The 14,845-nt window shown below is 35.1% G+C and overlaps 1 protein-coding gene across 1 annotated transcript; it reads left to right on the top strand.

Annotated features, from left to right (window-relative positions):
- The first annotated feature begins 798 nt into the window (after nt 1–798).
- c7h16orf87 (chromosome 7 C16orf87 homolog) lies at nt 799–7,220 on the top strand. The gene is made up of 4 exons (XM_051899682.1): nt 799–1,035; nt 1,866–1,959; nt 4,859–5,038; nt 6,475–7,220. Exons 1-4 carry the CDS (start codon nt 970–972, stop codon nt 6,591–6,593), a joined length of 459 nt encoding a protein of 152 aa, XP_051755642.1. The 5' UTR covers nt 799–969; the 3' UTR covers nt 6,594–7,220.
- The last annotated feature ends 7,625 nt before the right edge of the window (nt 7,221–14,845 follow it).

Genomic DNA, 14,845 nt, shown 5'->3' with positions numbered 1-14,845 from the left:
ATAAGAGGCGTTGACAAAAAACATTAACAGGAGCACAAAAGAAAGCAGAAGACATGCAAGAAGTGTGACTGATATGAAAACATCTGCTAAGAACTTCACTATAATAAGTGAGATGAAGATGATGTTTGTCAGAAATATCCAATAAATTACAAATAACATAATCTGTTCAACTGGGAAATAATTAAGGTTGGTGTCTCAAACAAGCTTGCAAATCAATATAAGGAATAGGCTAAACAATTTCAGGACAGTGTTTTTGGAATAAGACAAAGTAACAGTTTACAAATACAATCTAATGCTCTCACACACTTCCATACAAATATGTACAGCTGCAAACATACATAATACATGTTATTACAACAAAAAGGCTACATTCATCACATGGTGCCATTCATTAAAATGTTTTATGTGAGGGTATTACAAACTGTTAACCAGATTATTCATATTGATAGTTATAGTCGCATATAAATTGTCATCGAACAGTTGTTTTCATTAAGTCAGAATATTAAAATGTGATGGCAGTGCCTCGAGCAGCATATCTATTTCACCTACATCAGCACTTATTGTTCTTCTTCACCCATGTGACTGTCGCGCTGTAGTGCGCATGCTCCATGAGTACTGCGGGCAATATCTGGTCATATCTGGAAATATCTTGAATATTTATTAATGCCGTTCGCTCTCCTAAAGTTGCTTTTGTGACGAACAGTACTCAACTTTAGAGTGTGCAGTCAAAAATGGCCTAATCTTTCCATTGCTAGATGTGGGTCACGTGAGCCGCCAGCCAGGGACCGATCGAACCTCTACAGTGCGCATGCGCTGTATAATGCGATTGATGGTTCATCGGACGGCTAGTGTGTGTCTGAGCTCCCGGGAACCCGATCAGCTGCACTTCTCTGTGCGTTAGTGCAGCTGGAAGTTTTGTAGTACGATCGCCGAGGTTAAGGGATATTATTGAAACTCTTCGTTATAAATATGTCTACAAACAAAGTGAAGAAAGTGAAGATGGCCACCAAATCATGCCCGGAGTGTGACCAACAGGTGAGGTGTTGTTTGAGAAAGAATAATACATATTTGTGTTTTTGCTGAAGTTTTCAGTCGCCGGATTGTTATGTTTAGTATGGTGTGTCCTTTAATAAGGCAAAGTTATTCATTAGATGTGTGTGAGTTACAAACAGCGTTGCTACGTGATGTAAAATATGGTTTTCACATTTTTGACGATTTTATTCAAGTGATATTATCGATATTATGTATATTATCACATAATTAGACACTGAATTTAGTTTTTGTTTTAATTTGGCGATGAAAACGTGCAAGGCTGTAAAATGATTTCCAGCTTACTGGATTGAAACAATGAAATTTCATAGGTTTCATGCAGTCTGTGTTCGCCTCGTCAGATATCATGAAGAAGGCTAATCTCTGCGATTAACTTTAGAAATGTACATGATATTATGTGAAGACTTCAACCACTTCTAAAGATGATAAAGAGGTGATAAGATGATATATATTCAAGCTGATTTTGACATAAACGATGAATTCCCAATGTTTATTTTGCCCTTGAACAAACAGAACTCACGTCATTGCAGATAATTTCATTAGACTGTATTTTGTGTATTGTGTTTTGGCACATCAGTTTAGCAGAAAACTACCAGGTTATTGTTTCCTGTTTACTATAGTCGGTATCAGTTCTCCTCAGTCAAAGGACACATCAATGTTGTCTTTATTAAGGCACACCATATTTATCCCTCTGTAATGCCTAATATTGAAGCGCTCTTCCTCCAGTGTTGTGAAATATTTATTTAGTCATTGTACATGAATTTCGTTGTGTACTTGCGTACACTGATCTCTTTTTCTCTTTCTGTTTTTCTCAGATTCCTGTGGCTTGTAAATCCTGTACGTGTGGCTACGTCTTCATCAGTCGAAAGCTGCTCAATGCCAAATTAAATGAGAGGTCTCCAGTAATGGGTAAATTGTGCATCTTTTATGTATTTTTTACATATGAAAACCCCACATATCCATTCCTATATTATGTTATTCTAAAGTATGTACAGTTAAATTATTTATCAAGTGGCCTTTAACCAGATGTGATGTGAATATTGATCTGAAAAATGACTGCTACAGGAGAGATGTTCAAAACTGTTACAATAGAATGTAATTCCAGATATCGATCAGCAAACTTTTCTCTACCACTGAGTAAGAACACTAATTTCATCTCTTTAAGATCTGCACATATGAGTCGCCATAGTTAGCCCATGTTTTCTGGCTATACTCATGAGTCAGGCAGATTTAAAAAAAAAAAAAAAAAAAAAAAAAAAAAAAAAATTACACTATTGGTATGTGTTGAACTTTGGGCTAGTGAATGGAAATAAATAGCAGGCAAGTTTCCAGTCAGCAGGATGCGTTGAGAATACTGAAATGAGTGGTGCAGTGGTGGCTGTTTGCTTGAGTGAGTAGTGTTAAGAGGGATGGGGGAAGGGCAAACTAATTCCTGTCTGAAAAGCTTGTTCCTGCTGCCTCTCTCTCTCTCTCTCTCTCTCTCTCTCTCTCTCTCTCTCTCTCCCCACTCACCCACCCAGTCTTATCTAGAAACTAGTCACAATATTTCAAGTGACTAATTTTTATGATACATCAACGGTCATTTAAAAAAAAAATCTTCCAAAGATGATTATTTATACAAAATGGCTTTCTTAAAGTTAAACTGGGGGTGTGTTGGTATTTTAATAGAAAGGATTTTTGCTGTGATAAAGAAAAATGAAGTGTGTAGAAAAAAGTTTGCAATTTAAGGGTTAAGAGACCAGCTTTGGTTGTGATAAGCTTGGGCGTGTGTTCACATGTGCGGTATTTTAACACCTTTTTTTTTGGTAAACTTAATCATGTGGTTTAAAATGTTTTTTTGTTTGGTTTTTTTTTTTGTTTATTTTTTGCATTCTTTTGATTTTTCTCATTTTTGGATCTAGTATTCAAAAACTAATATCAAGTTTTAGGTCATTCATGAGTATTGTATTGTATAAGCTAGAATCATACTAAGCTAGAAACCTCAAGCGGACTGAAGTTTTATGATTTTTATTGTTCATAGCCCATCTGGCTTGTGCATTGCGTTTTTTGGAGTTGCAGACTCAGTCTGTGATTGTTGCATTGAGTTATGACTGGAATGCTCTGCACAAATGTTCTTTTGTTTGAATGTTTTACAGCGGTGTGATGTATTTTTTCTGTACAAATATCTGAGAGCTTTCTGCGATTCACATAAGGATTTAATTTGTAAATATGTTAAGTGTGCGAGGTCCTACTTTATATTATGTTAAATGAAGGGTGTAGTCATAGTTTCTTCTAAGAGAAATGTCTTTTCTCTTGTAATATTAGGTTTCCATTTTAGCAGCAGTATTTATTCAGGGCCTACCCTTCACTCTGCTAAGAATAATGTGCTTGATTTGAAATAGGACAGACTTTTATTTAGATTGCCCTGCCTGTCCTTGCTTGGTTTACTCCTTTTATAAGGGGAATTGTAATTCAGATGAAATATTAAATGAAAGAATACTGTATTTTTATGAGACCACAGATACCATAGACTAGAGTATAAAATAAGAATATTTTATAGCATTTACAGACAGTCTTTCCAGATATTTTTACAATAATATTCACACACGTGATGCAGCTTCGTGATTTTGTCATAGTTCTGTAGAAGTTATGCCGTGTTAATTAGCTGTAGAACAGAGCTCTTCTTGTTAATACAGTGCCTGGATTCCTGAGTTAATGTGCAGTCATACAGCAGGCCTATAAAGGGAGGGAGCAGAAATGGATCTTATCACGGTGTTTAGAATCAAAAATGGCTGCCATGGAAATACTTGATTATATAGATGTTTAAAAATATCTGTTGGTGACAGATTGTGTTGTTATAACAGATTCACAGAAGTGAGTTACACCAAGATTATTAAATCATTCAATTGTTTGATTATTGTAAATACACGTGACAAAATATTTTTTAGAAAGCTGAAATGTCCTGTGGTGTGACTTTGTCTAAAATATTTAAACAGCATTTTGCTAATAATTTTGTAATTATTATGCATGCAGCTTTCATTAACTTATATTTATTGAGAAACTAAATGGAATATATATATAGCAAAATAAATTTGTCACACAAAAAACTGACCGAAAACTAGTGAACATAAAAAAGGTGATGAAAAATAGTGAAAACATCAAGGAAATGTTGACAGAAAAGTAACAGCACCTAAAATATATATGTAATTTCATTGCACATTAATATACATTAAGACCAAAATAATATGTTAATTTTAGAAAGAAAAAAAAAACCCAGAAAAAATCCTCTTTCTGGATTTTTTTTTTTTTCTTTTTCAAATTATATACATATAAATAATAAATCTTAAAATATTAATATTAAATATAATTGGCCAAATTATGTATATCTGCTCTTTCAATTTATTATTATTATTATAATTCTGGTGTCATTTTGAATTTAGCAACTCTCAGATGAGCTCTCTTCACATGGGGTTGCCAGAGTCTTGTTACTAATGACGTTTACTCGAAGTCTAAAGAGGCCTATAAATAAACTCCCTCAGAGAGACACAGGCCTACTTTCTTTTAGTAATGAGCTCTTAATTCTCTGATTATAGCTCTGTATATGGCTGTGGCTTTCTACATCATTTGCTGATTTGCATGTGAACTGACAGACCCCCTTTTTGGCTTTTTATCCTGTCAATATGGTTGGGGGATGGGTTTAAAGATCATGTGGGGAAAAAAGAGTTTGTGTTAAAACTGTTTATTAGATGGTTTGGCTAGTTTGTATGTATATAATGTGACTGTATCAACCTCCATTGTTTTATCATTTATCCTTTCGATTGTGTTTCAGACAAATTGGATGCCAAGAGAAGACGAACAGAAAGAATCAGAAAAGAGAAGATAAACTTAACATCTACCAGTGATATGGAAAATAGGAGGCGACCCCGTTCCAACAGTCAGTCAGATCCAATCCGCAGAGGACGAGGCAGACCGAAAACTGTTGGGCTGAAGAAGCAGGAGGAAGAAAAAGGTAATGTGCTCCCACGTGTCTGGGGGAAAAAGTAAGCATTGTAGATTTATGGTAACTATAAATTATAATACAATATTTTATGACTTATTTTTCCATTTAGCTTTTTACAATGATGTCAAATAATTTCAATGTAATTGCCTACAATAATAATAAACTTGATATTAAACCTTTTTTCTCATAATTTTTTCTTGGAATATTTGTTGAAAATATATTCTTGGAATATATATACTCTTATGTAAAGTGTTTTGTTGACAAAAAAAAACTTGCTTTGAAAAATGTTTTTGTCAGTGTTTTCTGACAATCCAAATGAAAGTATTCTCAGTGAGTGTGCTGTGAAGGGTTCTTGTGAAAAATGTTTGATTACAGTTCTCTTTCCTGCTTTTGTGAACACCTTTTTCACTATCTATGTGACATTTATTTTCAGTGCCTGTCATTTTATCCATTTTGAGTCTGTATTTTCTCATTTTGAGTCATCCAAAATGGGTTCACCTCACCCCCCCTCCATCTCATAGTTTAAATGCTTCTTGCCTATTGTGTCAAACAGTAAATGAGCAAAACCTCAAAGCGGAACATTTTAGGAGCATTTCAAATATCCTAAGCATTAAGAAATATTTCTGAGGAGTTGCTGAAATATTGGGCTACTCATTGAAAATGAAAGATTTTGACGTATATACTCACATCTGGAGTGACCGGTCAAGAGGAGGTAAACAACAATACTGGCAGTATGTGATGATGCTATTTGTGTCCTCGAGGTCCAGATACTGACCTACCTACCACCCCTCTCCCCACACTGACCTTCACTCCCATAATGCCCCTCTCTGATTTCACATTCCCCCTGGAGATTTCTGTTTATTTTCATTTGCATTTAGAGGAAAAAAAAAAAGCCTCTCATTGGCGTGTCACCACTGATCCCACTGCATCTGTCTTCACTCCCGGCCACACCTAGCTGTAAACCAAATAGTGTCTCCTATTTAATAAAACCCTCTGTTGAGCAACCCAAGTATGTTTTACATAAAGCTTGTTTATTAAAATGACAACAGATGACCATATCTCCATGGACACTAAGACAAAAGAAATATTCAGGAGCCATCAGGGTGGCATGTGGTTCATTGTACTGTTTCCAAGTGTACGGCTTTGATATTGTGGATTAATGATTTATGCACATGGCTCTTTCTTTACTCTCTGCTAAATAAATCATTGCCGGGTTAGAAGAAACTATGCATTATTAGCTCTTCCATGGAGAATCTATGATTTTCAGTTCTCTGCAAATCTGCTGTTTTTCAATTGGTTATGAAATAAATTACATTTGTATTAAGTTCTATCCTTGGTAGTTGAATTTTGCTTTGTATCCTATACTAAATTGGCACAGTTCCCTGTTGATAACAATACAGTCATGGTTGACTTTTTTTTTTTTTTTTTTTTTTTTTTTCCCACAGAAAAACAGGAAAAGGAGATTGATATTTATGCCAACCTCTCCGATGAGAAGGCTTTTGTGTTCTCGGTGGCCTTGGCTGAGATTAACCGCAAAATTCTGGGCCAGAGACTCATCCTGTAACAAGCTTTGGAAACAATTGCAGCTGAAACTCAGGACTCTTACTGCGTGGGTGTGCGGGTGTCCCATATGTCTATGTAAAAGCGGGTGGGAAACTCTGACCCGAAGAAGCTTATACCCCTGCCTGTGTGGCCGAAGCTCAGTGGTGCTGCCGTGTATTGGTGGATTTCAGACGCCTGCTCTGTGTATGAGGGGAAAAATGACTGTTATCCTCCACATGAGTGAGAACTGTAGTAATCATTAGCGGTGTAGGATTCTATCTATTTTAATGACAATTTTATGGAATGTATTCAGTGTTCCTACCAGTCGTTTCTTAAAATTTTAAGCTGTTTATTTGAGGACAGTGGGTGCCCCAAAAGAACAATTTATGTGCAAATTATGACTTGTAAGCTGTTCATTTCCATTATTTGTTTATTTAGGTGCCAGTGAGCCATATTATTTCCCAAGTAACCTAGTGGGAGCTGAACCCAAGGAAATGGCAGATTAATGGTTATTTATTATGCCTCAACCACCGTAATTTAAGTGTGTATTTTATTTTCTCTTTTGTTATTGTTTGACAAATGGTAACAAAATTCATGTGTAATATTCACCCTGTATTTGAACATATTAAAATAATTTGCATTTAAACTATTTTCAGGGGAAGTTAATTGCAACCATTCCTTCTCATACGTCATGTGCCCCTCTTTAAGATGGATTTGGAGCAAGAAAAAATGCCTATGGCAACTCTCAAAGAGAGCTCATATTTCAGCTGTCCTTTAAAGCTCTACTCAAAACTGAACCGTTTTGTTTCAGTTCTTTACAGGCAATATTTCACCATGAACAAAGGACCGGACTAAAATGTGTTGAATAAAATGTATGAGGATTGTCCTTGGATCCCCGTGTTTCAAATGATAATGTTATTATGTAACATTATCATTTACAAGGAGCCCAGAATATGTTATTTCATATATTGTATTTATCTAGTTCCACAATCAGTTCGGATTGTGTTACCTTTCTTAGGAGAGCAGCTGCTGCAGCTAGTTTTTTTCCAAAGCTTCATCACCAAGCAACAAGCTCACCTCAGAGAATCCAGTGTGCTTTGGTTTCCACAGAAATGATGGATCACCAGCTCTATATTCCTTTTTACATCCGTCACTGACTTGCCCATAGCAACCTTTGTGATTCTCAAAGGGCATATTAATGAATAATTCACAATATAAAACATGCCTACTTAACAGTACAGTACACCTCTATAGTCAATATATTCTACCTTCCTTCAGCCGTTAGTGTGCAGTAAATGTAAAATATTTTATGCTGCTTCAGCTCTTTATAAGCAATATTTCATAGTCATCATATTACTTTGTGAAGAGATGCCATGTCTTTTTTCTTGTGTTAAAAGATTTTAAGATGTGAAGCATTCTTAGTTCGTATAAATGATCCAAATGTTCCAGAATTAATTCCACAATGAGTTACAAGGCGTTTTGAGTGTTTTATGTTTACATTAACTAGGGTTAGCTTCGCCTGTTGAACAAGAAAAACAAGGTTGCAGATCTGTTACTGAAGTGTGTGTGTGCTGCCATAGTAGCCTGAAAATTGATCCTATTTTGCATGTAAAATTATGACCTGTACAATAAAATTTGCTTATCGCTGATTATACAGTGAGGTGTAACAATAAAAATGCAAATACTGAGCAGAAACTCTACAACTGTGTGGCCAACAAAGTAAGAGGTCAAGAGATGAACAATGAGTTGTTGAGTTGCACCAGGGGTTTCCCACTTCATGAGTAGCTGCATTTGCATTTGGTTGCCACCTTCGGTCAGGATTAGTGTGACAGCTGTTAAAGCTTTTGTTCTTGAGCCATCACCTATACAAAAACCAACAAAATTCATTTAACAAGTTTGTGGAGAATAACTCTTTTCCTGTGTGATGATTAATTAATGGCTGAAATTGTTATCATATCTGTGCTTTTGTGGGTTTCAGTGGCATGATGATGTGATAAGTCACTGGACAGTTGGTGTTTTTGATCTGAATGGTTTTGAGGTCAAAGGCAGATGACGTCTCTCTGCGGTGGAGGTGACAAGGGTCTGATATTGTTTGGCACTTGCTGAAGCTCCCATTGGAAATCCTCAGTGTGAATCACAGTCTCTGGCACTTTGCCTGGAGGTTAGGAATAAAACAGATTCCTTCCTTTATATCTTACGTTACAGGAAATGGAAAAGTTGAATAATCGCATCCCATATACAGAAAATGAATATTTGTGTGGCTGGAAATTTGCTCATGTAATATTTCCCCACAATATTTCTTTAGATTTAGTCTTTACTTTAGCTGTGTTTGTCTTGAGTAGTTTGCTTTTTTTTTTTTTTAATTGGAATTGATTGGATCATTAATTGAGTGACAGATTGTCCCGCCCTTCTGCCAGTAAATACGTCAACAGAGAAGAGATGTTGTTGCAAGTTAAATATTTTAGTTAAAGATTATCTAAATTTTTAGATAATATTTACTGCAATTTTCATAAAAAATATAAGAATTGTCCATTTTGATTTCATGGTGACTTTAAACAACTGTCTAATCAAGCATAGCCCAAGCCTTAGATCATAACACAAAAAAGCTTGATGAAAAGAGAACCAGACAGTGACAAAAAGCTGCTATATTTATACAAGAGACTGTCAAGGCCAAAGCCTCAGAATTCGTTTCACACAGAAAACCTTTGCAAAAGCATTGAAAGGGTCATAATGTTCATTTAATTTGGGAAAGCAAGACATATTGATTAACATTAGTGTTATGCAGGCTCCAAACACAAAAGCCCACAAAAAACATCAATGAATGAACTGAAGTACATATCTTCTGCTGTTTGTTAGTGCATGTATTATTTGAAATGTTATTGACATGATACCCTCTTTCTCAAATCACTTTGTTCAGATGTTTTGTGAGCATTAAAAAAACATTTGGGTTGTTGATGGAAACTCAGAGTGAACCACATGCTGTGGTGTGGAATAAAACAGACCCCTGCCTTTATATCATTTACTGTAAATCAGATAGCTCAATGTCTGTTTTTCTGGCATTTGGATGGTTTGGTCTTTTTTCTCCCCCAGTTAGCCATGAACCACTAGATGGCAGCCAAACCATAATCCTCCACTAGTTATTTAGAGCATAGTATACTTAAAGGGATAGTTCACTCAAAAATGAAAATTCTGTCATTTACGCACTCCCAAGTTGTTCCAAATCTGTATAAATTTCTTTGTTCTGCTGAACACAAAGGAAGATATTTTGAAGAGAGTTTGTAACCAGGCTGCTTTGGGGCACCATTGACTTTCTATAGTAGGGAAAATACTGTGGAAGTCAATGGTGCCCCAGAACTGTTCAGTTTCCCACATTCTTCAAAATATCTTCCTTTGTGTTCAACAGAACAAAGAAATTTATGCAGGTTTTGAGGGTGAGTAAATGATGACAGAATTTTCATTTTGGATGAACTAACCCTTTAAGTTTCATACAACATTTACAGAAATCCATTGCTTTAGCTCTCAAGCAGATTTAGGATGAAATGTATAATGTTGAACCGGAAATGCAGAAAACTATAAGCTTAAAGCAACAAGATGAACACTGAATTTTCTTAATTGGAGATTATCAAAAGTTTCATGTCCAACATTATTTAATATGAATACTGTAGGTGTAGTAACACCTTGTTGAGTCACAAGATGATGGATACTAGCAATTCTAACTAACACTGATATTTACCATGTGTAATCAAAATATTAAGTAGTTCCCGCTAAAAACCATTAATATAGTTTTACTGCTCTAAAATCATCATGACTTAAAGAGATACTCCCAAAAATGCTAAAACACTAATATTTTACCATTATAAACTATACTGCCCGGCCAAAAAAAAAAAAAAGTCACTGTTTGGATTTTAATAGGCAAATACTTAAGAGTCTATAGATGGATGATTATTACTTTTCTAGCATGTTATATGTTTGGCAACGGTTCTTTTGACCCTTAAAGTGTGTTTTGACCCCTGGAGTGTGTAGCTTTTCATTTCTTAAACAACCATGTAGGAAGACACCATGGCCATATTCCAGGATGACATTGTCGAGATTTATCAGACTCAAATTGTGAAAGTATTGTTGGGAGGGAGCATGAAGTAAGTTCAGTGTAAGTTTTTGGGATGTGCTGTAGAAGACTTTGTGCTCACCTCTTGCATACAAGATCTTGACCAAAAAATGATGCACTGCTCGATGGAAATAAATGTTGTGATGGTATTTCCATCAAGAGGTGCATCAATTTTTGGTCAAGATCTTGTATTGACAATGCAAGAGGTGAGCACTCTGTAAAGTCTCCTCCAGCAGTTTAGCTACTTTAAAAAAGTAATTAGTTATAGTTACTAGTTACTTCTCACAAATAGTAACTGAGTTAGTAACTGAGTTACAGCATTATAAAAGTAACTAATTACCAGGGAAAGTAACTATTGCGTTACTTTAAAAAAAAAATTCAAATATGTCAAATAACTTGGATGCCCCCAATATTATCATTAAAGAAAACGTAGTTTCATATTTATGTTTAAATAGGCCTATGTTATGTATCTATTTGATTATGAAAAGTGAACAGCATGAGTAAGATACATCATAAGATGTGCAATATATCGGGAGACATGGAATGAGTCAGACATGATTTTTTTTGTTTTGTAGAAAGCCTTTCTTTAAAGTGAATTTGTTTTATAAAAATTGTATCTTAATTTTAATCAATGTTTCATCAACCAATTGCCTGGATTTAATAAATAAGAAGCAAATATAGAAGACAATATAATCGTGACATGGAGGCGCCAGCGCGATCACTTGCACGTGAACTGGAGCGCGTCTTATAGGCTAAATGAACTGAAACTCAGCGGCTGCTTGCCTCACAGACATGAGAAATATATCTATAGAAAGCTTGAAATGCCTACTTTTAAACAAAATCATTCAAAACGAAAAGAAATAGGCTACTCTCTGATTATGTAATCCAAAAGAAATGTGCATTCTCTCTCTGTAGGTGCATCCACATGCGGAGATGATGAGAGTCAGCAATGTCAACTTCATCTTTGCAGCCGACACTGATTCAGAAAACATTACTTTATTAATAAACAATTAAAATGTCTCTTTGCTGTTTTTGTCACATTCATAATCATTACTTTGCTGATTCTTTATGGCAAGCTTTATGCGTGCGCTTGAGTGCTATTAGCCTATGTAAATGTTCATTAATATGGTTTATTCTCTCCAGTATTTAAGAAATTAAATTAATATAAATGTGATTAGTCAACTAATGGCTTAAATGAACAACTTCTAGGGTGAAGTCAGCTAAAATGGGCTATCAGTAAAATGGGCCAAATAAGGTTGTAGCATCATATCTCTTTAAATTTTTACAGCCAATCACAATAACTGATCTTGTATTGTTGCTTCAACACTTGTTGACATATAACAATAGTTTGAGTTTTTTAAGGGGGTCAGGGCATTACATGAAGCTTGTCAGAGAAATTGTAAGAAAAGTGAGCCTGACATAGTAAATTTCATTCATCACTAATAAGGCTACTAAAGCAATTATAAGTAAGCTTACCAACAAAGTAAATGTTTATGAACAATGTTTTGGCATGCTCTTTCAAATAAAAAAGTTTAATTTAAAAAAGAAACTTCGATGTTTGTGAAAAAGGTCATTTTAGATAGAAATGGCTGGTTAAGCTAAAATGGGCTGCATACACACACACACTTTTACACAGAAATTGAGGGTGAAAATAGGTTTATAGGTTTATAGGCCTAGATGTATCCATACAAAATCTTGAAAAGTCTTGAAAAAAAAAATGCATTGCAGACAGTATGGCAGGAGGACAAGCAAAAAAAGGAAACAGAGAGATAAGAGAAAGGGAAAGAAAGGAAGATGTCAGTACAGTACAATGTTAAGACCTATAGCTACAGGAAATGTTAAAGTGATTTTTTTTTTGTCAAAGATGTTCTAATCTTTAACAAAACGTTTGACAGATATTTGACAAGCGTACACACATACATGCACACAAAAGACACCAATGCACAGAAACACACACCTGTACAACATGATCAGTTCATTTTTAATTGCATTTTTTAATGAAATATTCGTTTAACTTTCTATTTAATGAAATAAATTCATAGTGTTGTTGCTATGGCACACTAAAGACAATAGTGTCAATTTACTGTTAAAAATAAAATGATTTCAGAAAAAATTACCTGTTGATCTCATTTTTTTATATTTAACTGAACAGCTGGCCCATTTTACCTGAATGTTGTGCTGTGGCTCAAGAAGGGACCTGCTGATACTCTAACTCTCATAATTTTAACAAGTATACTTTTTCACATTTAAAAACAAAAACATATTTAAGAGACCCATGCTAATTTGTAAAAACATCATTAGATCTCATGCATAGCTTATTTGATGGTATTATAAGTCATTTACCAAAAATTTTAGCTGACTTCACCCTAGTCGACTAGAAAAAACTTATTTCACATATTTTCGATCCAGCATGTCACAAAGGGTATTCTGGTTTGAGCTCGCGCTCCGCTCGCATGCTCTGACACAGACACACACAGAGCATTGTGCATTATTATCAGTTTATAATTATATTTGTGTATAACCTGTACTATTTCTTTACAACAAAACGCTTTGCAGGTCTATCGTCACACACCAATCATCATCAGTTAGCTTGTGTCCCAGCCCAACACACACACCAGAGAAAAACTTTGCAGGTCCTATGGCTGAGAGAGAGCCTCCTCGGATGAAAACCGCGTCAGTGAACTCAATTATAGTAGCCTAACGCTGCATTTTTTTGTCAGTAACGGTAACGGCGTTGTAACGGGAGAAAAAGTAATTCGTTTGATTACTCCTTACTGAAAAAAGCAACGCCGTTTATTTATAACACCATTATTCCCATCACTGCCAAAAACTTACACTGAGGTTAAGGTCAGTGCCAATTCATGTGTGAAAATGATTCTTCATGCTCCCTCCCAATAATTCTTTAACAATTTGAGTCTGATGAATCTTGACATTGTCATCCTGGAATATGGCCATGATGGTTTTCCAACATGGTTGTTTAAGAAATGAAAAGCTACACACTCCATCTTTAAGTGTTAAAAGAACCGTTGCCAAACATATAACATGCTAGAAAAATAATAATCACTGTAATAATGATCCATTCATAGATTCTTGAATATTTGCCTATTAAAATCCAAACAGCTAAACATTTTTTTTTTTTTTTTTTTTGCCAGGCAGTGTATAAACCATCATTTTCGGCCAGCTGTCATTTGCGGATTCATTAGAGCGTTGTGAAATAAAAAAAAAGTTTAAAATATTAGTATTTTTCAAACACACACCTAAAAATAAATACCTATTCACAGAGATGGATTATTTTTCTAAAAATCTTTGTTTGTGTTCACCTGAAGAAAAAAAGTCATATACATCTGGGAGTCTGGGACAGCATGAGGGTGAGTAAATGATGAGAGAATTTTCATGTTTTGATGTAAAAGTATCCCTTTAATTTGGTTCCTCTTCCAACAGTGTTAGAGACTTTCAGAATTTGGCAATGGTAATACCAAATTACCATTTTTTAGTAGTTTCAACTGTAATAGCTTATGCTGTTTTGGTAGTCACCACTTTTTCAAAATGCATTTTGTGCCTCTAAGCACAATTTTTAGACAAGATTGAATAACTTTTTGCATTTTCAGTTACTTTAACAGGCTGTAATCATACTTCACAGACATCTAGTGATTTCAGAAGTTATATCAATGAAGGTCAGAACAAGCATTGCTGGTGTGTGGTTCATATTGAGTCATTCAAATCCATGTCATATAATAGAGCAGTGATGACAAAAGTGCGTATGAGTCATGTTAGACGCCATACTTGATGCCACCTGTCCCATTACTAACAGGAACAACAGCCCCATCACAGAATCGCATTATTGTTTTAACATTAAAGTGTTGTCAGTGCCATCTGGAGCACCACCCACATAATTTAACATGTCCTTTGAACAAATCACAGGATGAAGATATTGCCTCTAATAACAAGTTAAAGTATCTGGAGGTTTTCAGAACACCCCTCATTGCAATAGTGAAGCTACAGTGAATTAAACCACTGCACTTCTTCGTCAGGATACGGGAAGCTTTTTTATTTACACATTCTTTAGAACCTGCCTTTATTAGCATCTATCAAACACTGTAATTGTGTTACATATAAACATCAGTGACATGCACCAACATGCTTAGTCTTACTGGTATTAGAGGCAATAG

The sequence above is a fragment of the Ctenopharyngodon idella genome, chromosome 7 (genome assembly GCF_019924925.1).
Source record: "Ctenopharyngodon idella isolate HZGC_01 chromosome 7, HZGC01, whole genome shotgun sequence".
Taxonomy (NCBI): domain Eukaryota; kingdom Metazoa; phylum Chordata; class Actinopteri; order Cypriniformes; family Xenocyprididae; genus Ctenopharyngodon; species Ctenopharyngodon idella.
The sequence above is the reverse complement of the archived record's forward strand: the minus strand, read 5'-3'. Positions and strand labels throughout refer to the sequence as shown.